Source organism: Triticum aestivum, chromosome 5B, assembly GCF_018294505.1.
Source record: "Triticum aestivum cultivar Chinese Spring chromosome 5B, IWGSC CS RefSeq v2.1, whole genome shotgun sequence".
Lineage (NCBI taxonomy): Eukaryota > Viridiplantae > Streptophyta > Magnoliopsida > Poales > Poaceae > Triticum > Triticum aestivum.
The window spans coordinates 508435345-508452108 of record NC_057807.1 but is presented as its reverse complement, the minus strand read 5'-3'; the positions used below and the strand labels follow the sequence as shown (position 1 = coordinate 508452108).

The 16764-nt window shown below is 45.0% G+C and overlaps 1 protein-coding gene across 3 annotated transcripts; it reads left to right on the top strand.

Moving 5' to 3' along the window:
* The first annotated feature begins 12430 nt into the window (after positions 1 to 12430).
* On the top strand, positions 12431 to 16495 carry LOC123112816 (polygalacturonate 4-alpha-galacturonosyltransferase). 3 transcript variants are annotated; one of them, XM_044533916.1, is made up of 9 exons: positions 12431 to 12753; positions 13509 to 13534; positions 13621 to 13680; positions 13859 to 14066; positions 14140 to 14195; positions 14293 to 14627; positions 14713 to 15070; positions 15151 to 15738; positions 15825 to 16495. In XM_044533916.1, the coding sequence occupies exons 1-9, from the start codon at positions 12588 to 12590 to the stop codon at positions 16098 to 16100; spliced, it is 2073 nt and encodes a 690-aa protein (XP_044389851.1). In that variant the 5' UTR covers positions 12431 to 12587; the 3' UTR covers positions 16101 to 16495. The 3 variants fall into 3 exon arrangements, with proteins under 3 accessions (XP_044389851.1, XP_044389850.1, XP_044389852.1); XM_044533915.1 differs by having other exon boundaries at positions 14131 to 14195; XM_044533917.1 differs by having other exon boundaries at positions 12432 to 12753; positions 14155 to 14195.
* The last annotated feature ends 269 nt before the right edge of the window (positions 16496 to 16764 follow it).

Here is a 16764-nt window from a genome sequence, read left to right as displayed (position 1 = left end):
TGCCGTATTTGGGATAAATTCCTTATAGTTGGGTGGGTGGGTGGATTTAAATCCGGAACCTCGCCCGATCTAAGACTCAGGGGCCAAGAAATTTCCGAATCTGGAAGCTTGTTTTCTTGGACGTTATTCAATGAATCAGGCCTGCTGCCTGACTTCAGGTTCAGGGCTTGGGCGACATCCTCCCCTCCGTGGATATCTAGCTTGGAGGGGTCGGGAATCCGGACACATCTGGTCCTTAGGATGGGCGAAGATTTGCCGCATTGTTCTTCCACCACTTCAACGTGGTGGGTGACTTGGGGAGAGTCGATCTCTCTCTGATCGGGTTTAAGCCCCATCTGGCCGTAATCTGTAGCGACTCCCAGGGCGGCGATCTGATCCAAGAGCTCGTTTAGGGAAGAGAGCTCCATCGGATCTAACTGCTCGGCGAGTTCCGAGCTGATCTGGAGATTTCTTCCGATGACCCGAGAGGTCATCGCCGGCGCGGCGGCCGAACAGGCGGTCATCAAAAACCTGCCTAGCCGGAGAGTTTGGCCGACAGCCAAAGCTTTTTTAGCAACAACGCTGTCTTTAAAGACGGGGTGCGGCATCCTTCCTGTTGGTGATGACACAGAGGAACTCTCAATGAAAGCACCAATGTCGGTGTCAAAACTGGCGGATCTAGGGTAGGGGGTCCCGAACTGTGCATCTAGGCGGATGGTAACATGAGACAAGGGACACGATGTTTTTACCCAGGTTTGGGCCCTCTCGGTGGAGGTAAAACCCTACTCCTGCTTGATTAATATTGATGATATGGGTAGTACAAGAGTTGATCTACCACGAGATCAGAGAGGCTAAACCCTATAATCTAGCCTATAGTATGATTGTTGTTCGTCCTACGGACTAAAACTCTCCGGTTTATATAGACACCGGAGAGGGCTAGGGTTACACAGAGTCGGTTACAATGGGAGGAGATCTTCATATCGTATCGCCAAGCTTGCCTTCCATGCCAAGGAAAGTCCCTATCCAGACACGGGACAAAGTCTTCAATCTTGTATCTTCATAGTCTGGGAGTCCGGCCAAAGGTCATAGCCCGGCCATCCGGACAGCCCCTAATCCAGGACTCCCTCACCCCCTTGCTCCTTTATATACGGGGGAAGGGGGGCACCCCAGGGACACAACAATTGATCGTTTGATCTTTTAGCCGTGTGCGGTGCCCCCCTCCACCATAGTCCACCTTGATAATACTGTAGCGGTGCTTAGGCGAAGCCCTGCGTCAGTAGAACATCATCATCGTCACCACGCCGTCATGCTGACGAAACTCTCCCTCAACACTCAGCTGGATCGGAGTTCGAGGGACGTCATCGGGCTGAACGTGTGCTGAACTCGGAGGTGCCGTGCGTTCGGTACTTGATCGGTCGGATTGTGAAGACATACGACTACATCAACCGCGTTGTGCTAACGCTTCCGCTTACGGTCTACAAGGGTATGTAGACAACACTCTCCCCTCTCGTTGCTATGCATCACCAAGATCTTGCGTGTGCGTAGATTTTTTTTTTTGAAATTACTACGTTCCCCAACAGTGGCATCCGAGCCTGGTTTTATGCGTAGATGTCATATGCACGAGTAGAACACAAGTGAGTTGTGGGCGTTATAAGTCATACTGCTTACCAGCATGTCATACTTTGGTTCAGCGGTATTGTGAGATGAAGCAGCCCGGACCGACATTACGTGTACGCTTACGCAAGACTGGTTTCACCGCCACGAGCAATAGTTGCTTAAAGGTGACCGGCAGGTGTTTGTCTCTCTCACTTTAGCTGAACCAAGTGTGGCTACGCCCGGTCCTTGCGAAGGTTAAAACATCACCAACTTGACAAACTATCATTGTGGTTTTGATGCGTAGGTAAGAACGGTTCTTGCTCAGCCCGTAGCAGCCACGTAAAATTTGCAACAACAAAGTAGAGGACGTCTAACTTGTTTTTGCAGGGCATGCTGTGATGTGATATGGTCAAGACATGATGCTAAATTTTATTGTATGAGATGATCATGTTTTGTAACCGAGTTATCGGCAACTGGCAGGAGCCATATGGTTGTCGCTTTATTGTATGCAATGCAATCGCCCTGTAATGCTTTACTTTATCACTAAGCGGTAGCGATAGTCGTAGAAGCATAAGATTGGCGAGACGACAATGATGCTACGATGGAGATCAAGGTGTCGCGTCAGTGATGATGGTGATCATGACGGTGCTTCGAAGGTGGAGATTACAAGCACAAGATGATGATGGCCACATCATATCACTTATATTGATTGCATGTGATGTTTATCTTTTATGCATCTTATCTTGCTTTGATTGACGGTAGCATTATAAGATGATCCCTCACTAAATTATCAAAGTATAAGTGTTCTCCCTAAGTATGCACCGTTGCGAAATTTCTTTGTGTTGAGACACCACATGATGATCGGGTGTGATAGGCTCTACGTTCAAATACAACGGGTGCAAAACAGATGCACACGCGGAATACTCAGGTTAAACTTGACGAGCCTAGCATATAACAGATATGGCCTCGGAACACGGAGACCGAAAGGCCGAGCGTGAATCATAGAGTAGATATGATCAACATAGTGATGTTCACCATTGAAACTACTCCATCTCACGTGATGATCGGACATGGTTTAGTTGATTTGGATCACGTGATCACTTAGATGACTAGAGGGACGTCTATCTAAGTGGGAGTTCTTAAGTAATATGATTAATTGAACTTAAATTTATCATGAACTTAGTCCTGGTAGTATTTTGCAAATTATGTTGTAGATCAATAGTTCGCGTTGTTGTTTTCATATGTTAATTTTGATATGTTCCTAGAGAAAACTGTGTTGAAAGGTGTTAGTAGCAATGATGTGGATTGGATCCGTGATCTGAGGATTGTCCTCATTGCTGCACAGAAGAATTATGTCCTTGATGCACCGCTAGGTGACAGACCTATTGCAGGAGCAGATGCAGACATTATGAACGTTTGGCTAGCTCAATATGATGACTACTTGATAGTTTAGTGCACCATGCTTAACGGCTTAGAATCGGGACTTCAAAGACGTTTTTGAACGTCATGGACCATATGAGATGTTCCAGGAGTTGAAGTTAATATTTCAAACAAATACCCAAGTTGAGAGATATGAAGTCTCCAACAAGTTCTATAGCTAAAAGATGGAGGAGAATTGCTCAACTAGTGAGCATGTGCTAAGATTGTCTGGGTACTACAATCGCCTGAATCAAGTGGGAGTTAATCTTCTAGATAAGATAGTGATTGACAGAGTTCTCTAGTCACCATCACCAAGTTACTGGAACATCGTGATGAACTATAGTATGCAAGGGATGACGAAAACGATTCCCAAGCTCTTCGTGATATTGAAATCAATGAAGGTAGAAATCAAGAAAGAGCATCAAGTGTTGATGATTGACAAGACCACTAGTTTCAAGAAAAGGGCAAAGGGAAAGAAAGGGAACTTCAAGTAGAATGACAAGCAAGTTGTCACTCCCGCGAAGAAGCCCAAAGCTGAACTAAAGCCTGAAACTGAGTGCTTACACTGCAAAGGAAATGGTCACTGGAAGCGGAAATGCCCTGAATATTTGGTGGATAAGAAGGATGGCAAAGTGAACGAGGGTATATTTGATATACAGGTTATTGATGTGTACCTTACTAGTGTTTATAGTAGCCACTGAGTATTTGATACTTGTTCAGTTACTAAAAAAAATTAGTAACTCAAAATAGGAGTTACAGAATAAACAGAGACTAGTTGAGGGTGAAGTGACGATGTGTGTTGGAAATGGTTCCAAGATTGATATGATCATCATCGCACACTCCCTATACTTTCGGGATTAGTGTTAAACCTAAATAAATGTTATTTGGCGTTTGCGTTGAGCATGAATATGATTTGATCATGTTTATTGCAAAACGGTTATTCATTTAAAGTCAGAGAATAATTGTTGTTCTGTTTACATGAATAAAACCTTCAATGGTCATACACCCACTGAAAATAGTTTGTTGGATCTCGATCGTAGTGATACACATATTCATAATATTGATGCCAAAAGATGCAAAGTTGGTAAAATGATAGTTGCACCATCATTTTATCAACTTTGTATCTTTTGGCATCAATATTATGAATATGTGTATCACTACGATCGAGATCCAACAAACTATTTTCATTGGGTGTATGACCACTATCATTTTATCAACTTTGCATCTTTTGGCATCAATATTATGAATATGTGTATCACTACGATCGAGATCCAACAAACTATTTTCATTGGGTGTATGACCATTGAAGGTTTTATTCATGTAAACAGAACAACAATTATTCTCTGACTTTAAATGAATAACCGTTTTGCAATACACATGATCAAATCATATTCATGCTCAACGCAAACGCCAAATAACATTTATTTAGGTTTAACACTAATCCCGAAAGTATAGGGAGTGTGCGATGATGATCATATCAATCTTGGAACCATATCCAACACACATCGTCACTTCACCCTCAACTAGTCTATGTTTATTCTGTAACTCCTCTTTCGAGTTACTATTTTTTTTAGTAACCGAACAAGTATCAAATACTCAGGGGCTACTATAAACACTAGTAAGGTACACATAAATAACATGTATATCAAATATACCCTTGTTCACTTTGCCATCCTTCTTATCCACCAAATATTCAGGGCATTTCCGCTTCCAGTGACCATTTCCTTTGTAGTGTAAGCACTCAGTTTCAGGCTTTGGTTCAGCTTTGGGCTTCTTCACGGGAATAACAACTTGCTTGTCATTCTACTTGAAGTTCCCTTTCTTTCCCTTTGCCCTTTTCTTGAAACTAGTGGTTTTGCCAATCATCAACACTTGATGCTCTTTCTTGATTTCTACCTTCATCGATTTCAATATCACGAAGAGCTCGAGAGTCGTTTTTGTCATCCCTTGCATACTATAGTTCATCACGAAGTTCCAGTAACTTGGTGATGGTGACTAGAGAACTCTGTCAATCACTATCTTATCTAGAAGATTAACTCCCACTTGATTCAAGCGATTGTAGTACCTAGACAATCTGAGCACATGCTCACTAGTTGAGAAATTCTCCTCCATCTTTTAGCTATAGAACTTGTTGGAGACTTCATATCTCTCAACTCGGGTAATTGCTTGAAATATTAACTTCAACTCCTGGAACATCTCATATGGTCCATGACGTTCAAAAACGTCTTTGAAGTCCCGATTCTAAGACGTTAAGCATGGTGCACTAAACTATCAAGTAGTCATCATATTGACGTTCATAATGTCTGCATCTGCTCCTGCAATAGGTCTGTCACCTAGCGGTGCATCAAGGACATAATTCTTCTATGCAGCAATGAGGACAATCCTCAGATCATGGATCCAATCCGCATCATTGCTACTAACATCTTTCAACACAGTTTTCTCTAGGAACATACCAAAATTAACATATGAAAACAACAACGCGAGCTATTGATCTACAACATAATTTTCAAAATACTACTAGGACTAAGTTCATGATAAATTTAAGTTCAATTAATCATATTACTTAAGAACTCCCACTTAGATAGACATCCCTCTAGTCATCTAAGTGATCACGTGATCCAAATCAACTAAACCATGTCCGATCATCACGTGAGATGGAGTAGTTTCAATGGTGAACATCACTATGTTGATCATATCTACTATATGATTCACGCTCGACCTTTCGGTCTCCGTGTTCCGAGGCCATATCTGTTATATGCAAGGCTCGTCAAGTTTAACCTGAGTATTTCGCGTGTGCAACTGTTTTGCACCCGTTGTATTTGAACGTAGAGCCTATCACACCCGATCATCACGTGGTGTCTCAGCACGAAGAACTTTCGCAACGGTGCATACTCAGGGAGAACACTTATACTTTGATAATTTAGTGAGGGATCATCTTATAATGCTACCGTCAATCAAAGCAAGATAAGATGCATAAAAGATAAACATCACATGCAATCAATATAAGTGATATGATATGGCCATCATCATCTTGTGCTTGTGATCTCCATCTTCGAAGCACCATCATGATCACCATCGTCACTGTTGCGACACCTTGATCTCCATCGTAGCATCGTTGTCGTCTCGCCAATCTTATGCTTCTATGACTATCGCTACCGCTTAGTGATAAAGTAAAGCATTACAGGGCGATTGCATTGCATACAATAAAGCGACAACCATATGGCTCCTGCCAGTTGCCGATAACTTGGTTACAAAACATGATCATCTCATACAATAAATTTAGCATCATGTCTTGACCATATCACATCACTGCATGCCCTGCAAAAACAAGTTAGACGTCCTCTACTTTGTTGTTGCAAATTTTACGTGGCTGCTACGGGCTGAGCAAGAACCGTTCTTACCTACGCATCAAAACCACAATGATAGTTTGTCAAGTTGGTGTTGCTTTAACCTTTGCAAGGACCGGGCTTAGCCACACTCGGCTCAACTAAAGTGAGAGAGACAGACACCCGCCGGTCACCTTTAAGCAACTATTGCTCGTGGCGGTGAAACCAGTCTCGCGTAAGCGTACGCGTAATGTCGGTCCGGGCCGCTTCATCTCACAATACCGCTGAACCAAAGTATGACATGCTGGTAAGCAGTATGACTTATATCGCCCACAACTCACTTGTGTTCTACTCGTGCATATGACATCTACGCATAAAACCAGGCTCGGATGCCACTATTGGGGAAGGTAGTAATTTCAAAAAAAATTCTACGCACACGCAAGATCATGGTGATGCATAGCAACGAGAGGGGAGAGTGTTGTCTACATACCCTTGTAGACCGTAAGCGGAAGCGTTAGCACAACGCGGTTGATGTAGTCGTATGTCTTCACGATCCGACCGATCAAGTACCAAACGCACGGCACCTCCGAGTTCAGCACACGTTCAGCCCAATGACGTCCCTCGAACTCCGATCCAGCTGAGTGTTGAGGGAGAGTTTTGTCAGCACGACGGCGTGGTGACGATGATGATGTTCTACCGACGCAGGGCTTCGCCTAAGCACCGCTACAGTATTATCGAGGTGGTCTATGGTGGAGAGGGGCACCGCACACGGCTAAAAGATCAAACGATCAATTGTTGTGTCCCTGGGGTGCCCCCCTGCCCCCGTATATAAAGGAGCAAGGGGGGTGTGCGGCCGGCCAAGGGAGAGGGCGCGCCGGGAGGAGTCCTACTCCCACCGGGAGTAGGACTCCCCCCCTTCCTAGTTGGATTAGGACTTGGGAGGGGGAAGGAGTGGAGGAGAAGAAGGAAGGGGGGCACCGCCCCCCTCTCCTTGTCCTATTCGGACTGGGGGGAGGGGCGTGCGTCCCAGCCCTAGCCGCCTCTCCTCTTTTCCACCTAGGCCCACTAAGGCCCATTATGTTCCCGGGGGGGGGGGGGTTCCGGTAACCTCCCGGTACTCCGGTAAAATCCCAATTTCACCCAGAACACTTCCGATATCCAAACATAGGCTTCCAATATATCAATCATCATGTATCGACCATTTCGAGACTCCTCGTCATGTCCGTGATCACATCCGGGACTCCGAACAACTTTCGGTACATCAAAACATATAAACTCATAATATAACTATCATCGTAACGTTAAGCGTGCGAAGCCTACGGGTTCGAGAACTATGTAGACATGACCGAGACACGTCTCCGGTCAATAACCAATAGCGGAACCTGGATGCTCATATTGGCTCCTACATATTCTATGAAGATCTTTATCGGTCAGACCGCATAACAACATACGTTGTTCCCTTTGCCATCAGTATGTTACTTGCCCGAGATTCGATCGTCGGTATGTCAATACCTGGTTCAATCTCGTTACCGGCAAGTCTCTTTACTCATACTATAATACATCATCCCACAACTAACTCTTTAGTTGCAATGCTTGCAAGGCTTAAGTGATGTGCATTACCGAGAGGGCCCAGAGATACCTCTCCGACAATCGGAGTGACAAATCCTAATCTCGAAATACATCAACTCAACAAATACCTTCGGAGACACCTGTAGAGCACCTTTATAATCACCCAGTTACGTTGTGACGTTTGGTAGAACACAAAGTGTTCCTCCGGTAAACGGGAGTTACATAATCTCATAGTCACAAGAACATGTATAAGTCATGAAGAAAGCAATAGCAACATACTAAACGATCAAGTGCTAAGCTAACGGAATGGGTCAAGTCAATCACATCATTCTCCTAATGATGTGATCCCGTTAATCAAATGACAACTCATGTCTATGGTTAGGAAACTTAACCATCTTTGATTCACGAGCTAGTCAAGTAGAGGCATACTAGTGACACTCTGTTTGTCTATGTATTCACACATGTATTATGTTTCCGGTTAATACAATTCTAGGATGAATAATAAACATTTATCATGATATAAGGAAATAAATAATAACTTTATTATTGCCTCTAGGACATATTTCCTTCAGAGACACGTAGAGAGGTAACAAGAGAAAGGCAAGTAAGCACAGGACTAGCCACCAAAGCAACACTAGAGAGAAGGAGCAGCCCAAGCCTTGGCCAGCTTCCTTCCTCCCCCATACAGCTCTAGGAGCAGCATTGTACTATCAAACATCCAAACAACACTCGGCAGGACTAGGGGTATTATCTCTCCGGAGAGCCCCAAACCTGGGTATGTCCGGCGTCCTGCGCCCGCTCATGCCAACCTCGCCTCTGGAGCCCACCAGCGCCCTCGAGCCTCCTCCTCTCTTTAGCCATCCCTTGGCATCTGCAGTCCGCCCACCACGACAATGAGGCAGCTGATCTCGTTTGATTCATCAACGAGTTTCTGGTAGGCATTCCTGGTTGTGGTATTAGCATTATCGAGAGGTTCCTCTGGAAGTGGATCCTCTAGAACATGTTCCTTTTTATCATGCTTGAGAACAATTCTCAGATTTCTATATCGGGTGGTAAAGTTTGTTCCATTTAGTTTATCCTTTTCCAGAATTGATTTCAATGCAAAGTTGGGTTGAGCAGGTGGTGCCATTGATCTACAACAGAAAATATGCAATCACTAAGCAATGTGTTTATGTAGAGTAATTCAAGCCTTAACAGAAATACTCCCACTGAAGTCATCATCCCTCCGCAAACTCTTAGTGATTCAGGATCCGACTAGTGCATGCGACTAGTGAGCTTTAGCATCACTGCTAGCCAACATACCTATATGGTAACCAACTCCTTACTAATCGTATCTCTATGCGACTCCTGTCGGTCGGGTAGGTATCTTATACCCCGGCTCCCAACCTTCTTTGCCATAAGGCCAAAAACCATTTTGATAGCCTTGTCAAGTTAACCTGATGCAGTGCATGTCCGTGTCCGACACGAACCCTTCAGTTCAAGGACATCCAGCAGCACCCCAATTTTATGAGCCCACTACTAGACGTACTTGACGTGCGAAGGTGCAACATCGGGGATGGCAATTCGCTTGATATTCATGAGGGATCATTATACCATTCTAACATGCATAGAAACAAAGAAGCATAACAATCACAAATAAACACATATTACGAAATAGTATGACTCCTTCATGGACGTTCTTCCAGGTCAGCTCCGACTCTGATGACCATCTAGGAACTCCATCTTGTTTGTCACGCCAGGACGCCAAGCCACCAACCTGATCTCTATTATCCAACTACTACAACTAGTAATGAATTTTACATAGAGTCACAAGTCGACACACATGTCGTTATACATTATAATGACAACACTTTGGCTCATGCCGACTGACAAACATGACACGCAGGCCATGTATAATTTACACACATGCATCACATACACATGAGCCATACTATTCACATCAAACCTGCAAAACAAAGTTACGCATAGAATTGCATTCTACCGGTTTGTGTGATCGATCATCGCGAGTCTGATTCGGATTTACCTTTCACTGTTAACCCCGATGGCGGATACCGATCGGTAGGGGTAGGTTGTGTCACGACCTCATCAACTCCGATCATCAGAAAACATAGCCTCATTGATCCCTATGTGCAGTTGATCTCATCAACCGTGCACACAATCGATCTCATCAACGACAACAGAACTCATCTGCCGCCTCCACATATCTAATATGCATACGATATGAATCCAAATCCTATAGCAGATGCTCTGATACCACTATTGGGTTCTACGGTAGGGTGCATCGACTGCAAATTAAAATTTCCTACGCGCAGAACAATCAAGAACATGCTATGGGAGATGGATCACAGATTGTTACCACTAGACGCGCAGTGCCGTGCAACGGAAGTAGAGTTGAGGCAGCGCGTTCCCGGAGCCGCCTCGCGTTCCTGGAGTCGTATCCTCCTTGCCGGTCTCCCACGTAGATGATCGGATCCCACAAACAGGTTCGACGGAGTGGCGCAAGTGCACTGTCCCTAACGGTATCCGCGCGTGCAGGAGGAACGACGTGCGGCGGACTGCTAGGTCCAATCACACAACCAGTGGCACGTGGAGGTGGCTAGTTTCAACACATGCAAAGCCCTAATGACGGCGCCAAAGCGATCAACCAAATGAGTGTTCCGCACCTCCACTTTATATAGGCGTCCGTTGTGGGCTCAAGACTTGGGCCTCGCACGGACCCTAAAGCCCAAAATCTGTTCGGCCGGGATCCGAGTCTGAGTCGGATGATATCTGACTCGTGGAGTCGATCCGGCCTCACAGGTTCCTTCCCTTAAGCGCGCGACCCCTTAGGTTCAAGTCGGCTTGGTCACAGTTCGGATCACATCCGACCTGCACGGTTGGTAGCGGCCTCTAGCAAGGCATCCGACCACCAAGCAGACTATGAAGCTGGTTAGGCGAACCTATACAACGTGTCACACTTCTGTTCCCTTTGCCTCATGATATATGTTGTCGGGCGCAAGGCGAGACTGTCATCCTTGTGCTAGCCCGACCTCTTTCTCGTTCCAGTGATACCGACCACAAACCGGATTATCTCATAATTCTTGTCGCATGGCCATGCTTATCCTGGTCGGATCACATGAGGGGGCCCAGAGTATATCTCTCCTGATCGGAGGGGCAAATCCCATCTTGCTCGACCATGTCTCACAGCATGGGACTAGACAAACCCGAAACCTAGCTTTGTAACTACCCAATCATAGAGTAGCGTTAGGTTGGCCCAAAGCAAGTCTGTCACCATCCCGAGTACATGCGTCAGCTCAGGTCTTAGGACATAGAACGTATGTTGTACTAGAGACTCACATATGACATATCGCTGTGTCTCATAGTTGGGTCTGTCCGACTCGGACCTTATCTCGACTCGGATTCGACTACGTCGAATTCGACCTGATCCTTCCGAGTCCATATTATCCGGTTAGCATCCAATGCTTCATGGCTAGGGAGACTAAGCCATCGACCGTATCATATGCTAGTCTAGTCGGCTACGCGTCCACACAACCCTTTCGACTAGGGACCTTTTAGGACAGTCATCATACAATGCATAGTCCCATAAACAAGTCACGTACTTGTTGATACACATCATTGATAATGTCCAAGGACTATCTTTATTCATAAACACATAGGAAATATCATCATACATGATTGCCTCTAGGGCATATCTCCAACATTAGGAATTAGACACTTTCAAGAATGCGAGCACCAAGGGACTCAGGTAGTTGGACGATTCGCCAGCCTTGCTTAGCAAGCATTGCCAAATTAAACAATTCGAAATCCTTGAATCCCAAACCATCTGTCACTTTGGGTTGTGTCATATCCTCCCAAGAGACCCAGATTGGCTGTCGATGGCCATCTTTACAGTCCTACCAGAGTTTCCTTATCAACATGTTTAAGTGCTCACACAGACCCCTAGGAAGCTTGAAGCAGAACATGGAAAAGACTGGCACCACTTGCGACACAAATGTAACCAAGACTTCTTTCCCCGCAGTGGGTAAGGTTTTTTTCGATCCAGCCTTGAATTTGCTCCATAAACGATCCTTTATAAACTTGAAAGCACCATTTTTTGACGATCCCACATCCGATGTCATTCTCAAATATTTCTCATTCGGTGTTTGGTTGGGTACTTGGAGACAACCTTTGATTTCAGCTCGAATATTTTCTGGAACCCCTTTGCTGAAGAAGACGGAAGATTTGCCCCGTTGCCCCGTTGCTTGACAATAAATATCGGGCACCTGGCTGACCTCATTTGCACCCACACTGTTGAATAAAATCTACAGAATTTAAGGCGCCAACAGGCCCACACATCCGTCGTAGACCCATCAATAAGGCACCAACCAGCCCACACGTCCGTCGTGGGCTTCGATTGCGTACGCCCATCAGTAAGGCACCAACCAACCGGCCCACACGTCCGTCGTGGGCTTCGATCGCGTGGGCCCAGATACCGCAGTACTACCCAGACCAAACCAAAGCGATACGCGATCCTTCCTGAACTCCTCCATTGCCATTCGTGGCTACCCCACGCCACTCCCAACACTCCCCCGCAGGCGAGGGCGAGAGAAGGGGGGGAAAGGAGGCGAGCGCACGGCGGGCCCCTCGCCGCCGCCGCAGCAGCATTCCGACCGGATCGGACCAGGGCCCTCCCCCTCCGCCCACCACGCGTCGCCGGAGATGGCGTCCCCGAAGCGGCTCCCGTACTCCTCCGCGGGCGCTGGCGGCGGAGCGAGGCGCGGCTCCGGCGCGCTGCCGCCGGTGGTGGTCCTCGTCTTCCTCTTCGTCCTCGCGCCGTCGATCTTCTTCGTCGTGCGCAGCGGCGGCCACGTCCACGTCGCGTCCGGTTCGCCCCCGCCTCACTTTCCAGGCCACTTTTGCTAGAGAGACCACTCCCTATGCCATGGATTTCGTACGAGGCGCCATCGATTCTTAATTTCGGGTCCCGTTGCGTCTAGATTGGTCCATCCGCGCTTGGATTCGCCTGGGCCGCGAGTTTGACGCGCTTCTGCGGTTTGATTTGGCGAGGGTACCGCGAGAGTGGACTCCGCCGTGTAGATTTGATTTTAGTGGTTCAGGATTGTTATTCAGCTATCGATGTGGTTTGGCCTCAGCCTGTGGGCACTTCCTAGGGTTAGATGGGAACTGTAGCTGCAACGTGTTGCTTGGTTGTAAAACCAAAAGGTAATAGACGGAACTGTGAATGATCACGAACCTGTGAGATGCAGTGGACGTTCTGATTCAAGAGATCTGGATAGTGTTATCCTGTTTTGCTCTCTTGGTGCCAGGTTGTATGTCATTCGTAGGTTGGATGTATGGCTGCTGTTAGGAGAAGCCGTAATGCATACCCATGGCATAGTAGTAGTGATAACAAATCGAACCTACACTTATCTGTGCAAACTGAACCATGATGGGACGAAAAGGATAAGATTGTCTTAAGCATGGCGAGTTGTCTTTTGCTTTATCATCGGCTAAAATCTTACTTGCCTTTTTTTGTTGTTAGCTGTTAGTATTTAGGAACAATGTTTTGTTGTAATTTTTGATAGCAACATTTTATTAACTCGAGATAAATAAGTGATGGCATATTTTGTTCGTTTGCAGATCCCAGGGGTGCTGATGGCAACCAGGTATTTATCCATTCTAAAAGGGAGTCAAATTTATTTTACCAGCCTTACTTTTTATGATTCGTCTCACATTGAAGCCTGTCTTGCAGGAAACAGATTGGCAAGAGCAACTGGCAACAAACAATCTGAAATCTGTTTTGTCTAAGGAGGTCAGAACATCTTGCAGTTAGTAGAGTACATGCCTATCTTTCAATTCTATATTTCTGTTTTATGAGGCTGTACTTAGTTTAGACTATCTTGTTCGAACTGTTATGCTGTTCAACATATGAAACCTTAAGTTTCTTCAATTCCTCTGTACTTATAGTCATCCAATTTATTGATCTTCAGGTAATCGATGCTATAGCTACTAGTCAACAAGAAACAGGCACTCTGAATCTTGACTTCTTTAGGGATCATCCCTCTCCTTCTTGGAAAAATGATGATCTAGTTGATCACAAGATGAATACTAATTTGGTTGTTGACGACAAGGCAAAAGCTCAAAACAGTTCTGCAGAACATGTACCTCTAATATATAAATCACCCAAGGATGGTTCAGGTATAGATATAATTGTTTTTTCTTCTTTCAAGTTATTCATTTACATAATTTGACTAGGTAGTAGATAGTAAAGTTATTGTCCATGCAGATGGACATCAAGTTGATACAGCAGCAAAAATAGCTCGAAGGGTAAGTAACTGGTATATATGTTGATACATTCTTGTCTCTGTTGATAACTTGATATAAATCTTCCATATGACGTCTTGGTACTATTTGGTTGATACAGAAACTACGGGAGATAAGGCGGGAAAAGAGGGCAATGGATTTGGTACGGAAAGATGATGAAGCGCTTGTTAAGCTGGAGAATGCGGCTATTGAGCGATCGAAGGCTGTAGATTCTGCTGTCCTTGGGAAATACAGCATATGGAGAAAAGAGAATGAGAATGAGAACTCAGATTCAACAGTCAGGTTGATGAGGGACCAAATTATTATGGCTCGTGTTTACTCTGTGCTTGCAAAATCAAAGAACAAGCATGGTCTTTATCAAGAACTGCAGAGCCGAATCAAGGAAAGCCATCGGGCTGTAGGAGAGGCTACTGCAGATGCTGACCTTCATCGCAGGTGTGCTGCGTCGAAAGTACTATTGCTTATTTCTTATTACTCAGTTACCTTGTTCCTCTCTTTTCACAAGTATGCTACTTTACAGTGCACCTGATAGAATGAGAGCGATGGGTCAAGTTTTAACCAAGGCCAGAGAAGAATTGTATGATTGCAAGGTGATAAGTCAGAGACTAAGGGCAATGCTTCAGTCAGCAGATGAACAGGTCAGGAGCTTGAAGAAGCAGAGCACATTTCTCAGCCAGTTGGCTGCAAAGACGATTCCAAACAGCATTCACTGCTTGTCTATGCGCTTAACAATAGATTACTATCTCCTTCCTGTGGAGAAACGGAAGTTCCCGAGGAGTGAGAACTTGGAAAATCCAGAGCTCTACCACTATGCACTTTTCTCGGACAATGTCTTGGCTGCCTCTGTTGTTGTAAACTCAACCATCATGAATGCTAAGGTAATTTTCAAGATTCTCCTATCAATGCACTCTTGTATGATAGCTGTTTCTAACGATAATGGTCGATACAACTTTTTCAGGAGCCTGAGAAACATGTTTTCCATCTTGTGACTGATAAGTTGAACTTTGGAGCCATGAACATGTGGTTTTTGCTGAACCCACCTGGCAAGGCCACTATCCATGTTGAGAATGTGGATGAATTTAAGTGGTTGAACTCATCGTACTGTCCTGTTTTACGTCAACTGGAGTCTGCTGCCATGAAAGAGTTTTATTTCAAGGCTGATCGTCCCACCACTCTTTCAGCAGGTTCTTCAAACCTAAAGTACCGTAACCCCAAGTACCTTTCCATGCTGAACCACTTGAGGTTTTATCTCCCAGAGATCTATCCAAAGTTGGATAAGATACTTTTCCTCGATGACGACATAGTTGTGCAGAAAGATTTGACAGGATTGTGGGATGTTGATCTAAACGGAATGGTTAATGGTGCGGTGTTTACCTGTGGAGAGAGTTTCCACCGTTTTGACAAGTATCTTAACTTCTCAAATCCACACATTGCTCGGAACTTTGATCCTAATGCTTGTGGTTGGGCTTATGGGATGAACATCTTTGATCTCAAGCAGTGGAAGAACAAAGATATTACTGGGATCTACCACAAGTGGCAAACCATGGTGAGATTAATAACACCACTGTAGGATTTCATATCATTGTTCAGATGCATCATATCTCACATTATCCTACTGTTTTCTTCTTTTAGAATGAAGACAGGGTTCTTTGGAAGCTTGGGACACTTCCACCTGGGCTCATGACGTTCTACAAGCTGACGCACCCCCTTGACAAATCGTGGCATGTCCTTGGATTAGGATACAACCCAAGCATAGACCGCTCGGAGATAGACAATGCTGCTGTCGCTCATTACAATGGGAACATGAAGCCATGGCTGGAGCTGGCAATGACCAAGTACCGACCATACTGGACAAGGTATATAAAGTATGACCACCCTTACATCCGCGGATGCAACCTGAGTGAGTAGATGTGATATGAAGCCGCCGGAGAAGGTCACACATCTGAAGCAGAAGTGTCCCCTTTCTCCTTGAAGCATGTAGTGAACTATGTAGATTAAGGGAAGTAGTATCGGCTGGAGCTATTGATTGCTTGCACCCTGGAAATTTCTGATGCACGCTCTCAGGATTGATGTGTTATAGTCTTAGCAGTTCCTTTGTTCAATTGATGTGCAGCTTAATATCCAATTTGTTTGGTCAGCAAAATCATGCTGAACCTGTTGAACGCGTGCCTGTGGTTGGTGTTAATGTGTTGCTTAGAGCTACTATAGCAGAATTTCTGGAGTGATAGTAATTGTAAGAATTGCATTATCTTGCTGTTGCTCAGATGATTTAAGTGGAATTCAGAATCAAAATTATGAGAGAAGACGTGTTGTGGGATAATTGTAAGAATTGCATTATCTTTGCCGCTGCTTGGGAGTATTCGAGTGGTGGTTTTCAGAATCAAACTCATGAGTCAAGATGGATCAAGGGATAATGACATAAATCAATGAGAAATATGTACAATTAATTAAGCCACTGGTTTCTGCCTTTGATTCTAGTTTGTGCAGGCCTCTGTCAGAGCTTGCCAAAGTAGTGTGCCAAGGGAGCAGGAGACACCGTCGGGGCATAGCAAAACGTTCTTGCATTGCCTGA

Bases quoted from the DNA above. Each gene is read 5' to 3' on its own strand.
- LOC123112816 (XM_044533915.1), top strand. From the start codon at position 12,588: ATGGCGTCCCCGAAGCGGCTCCCGTACTCCTCCGCGGGCGCTGGCGGC. The intron at 13,535-13,620 runs GTATTTATCCAT...CCTGTCTTGCAG, and splicing joins GGGGTGCTGATGGCAACCAG to GAAACAGATTGGCAAGAGCA. The intron at 14,628-14,712 runs GTGTGCTGCGTC...GCTACTTTACAG, and splicing joins GATGCTGACCTTCATCGCAG to TGCACCTGATAGAATGAGAG.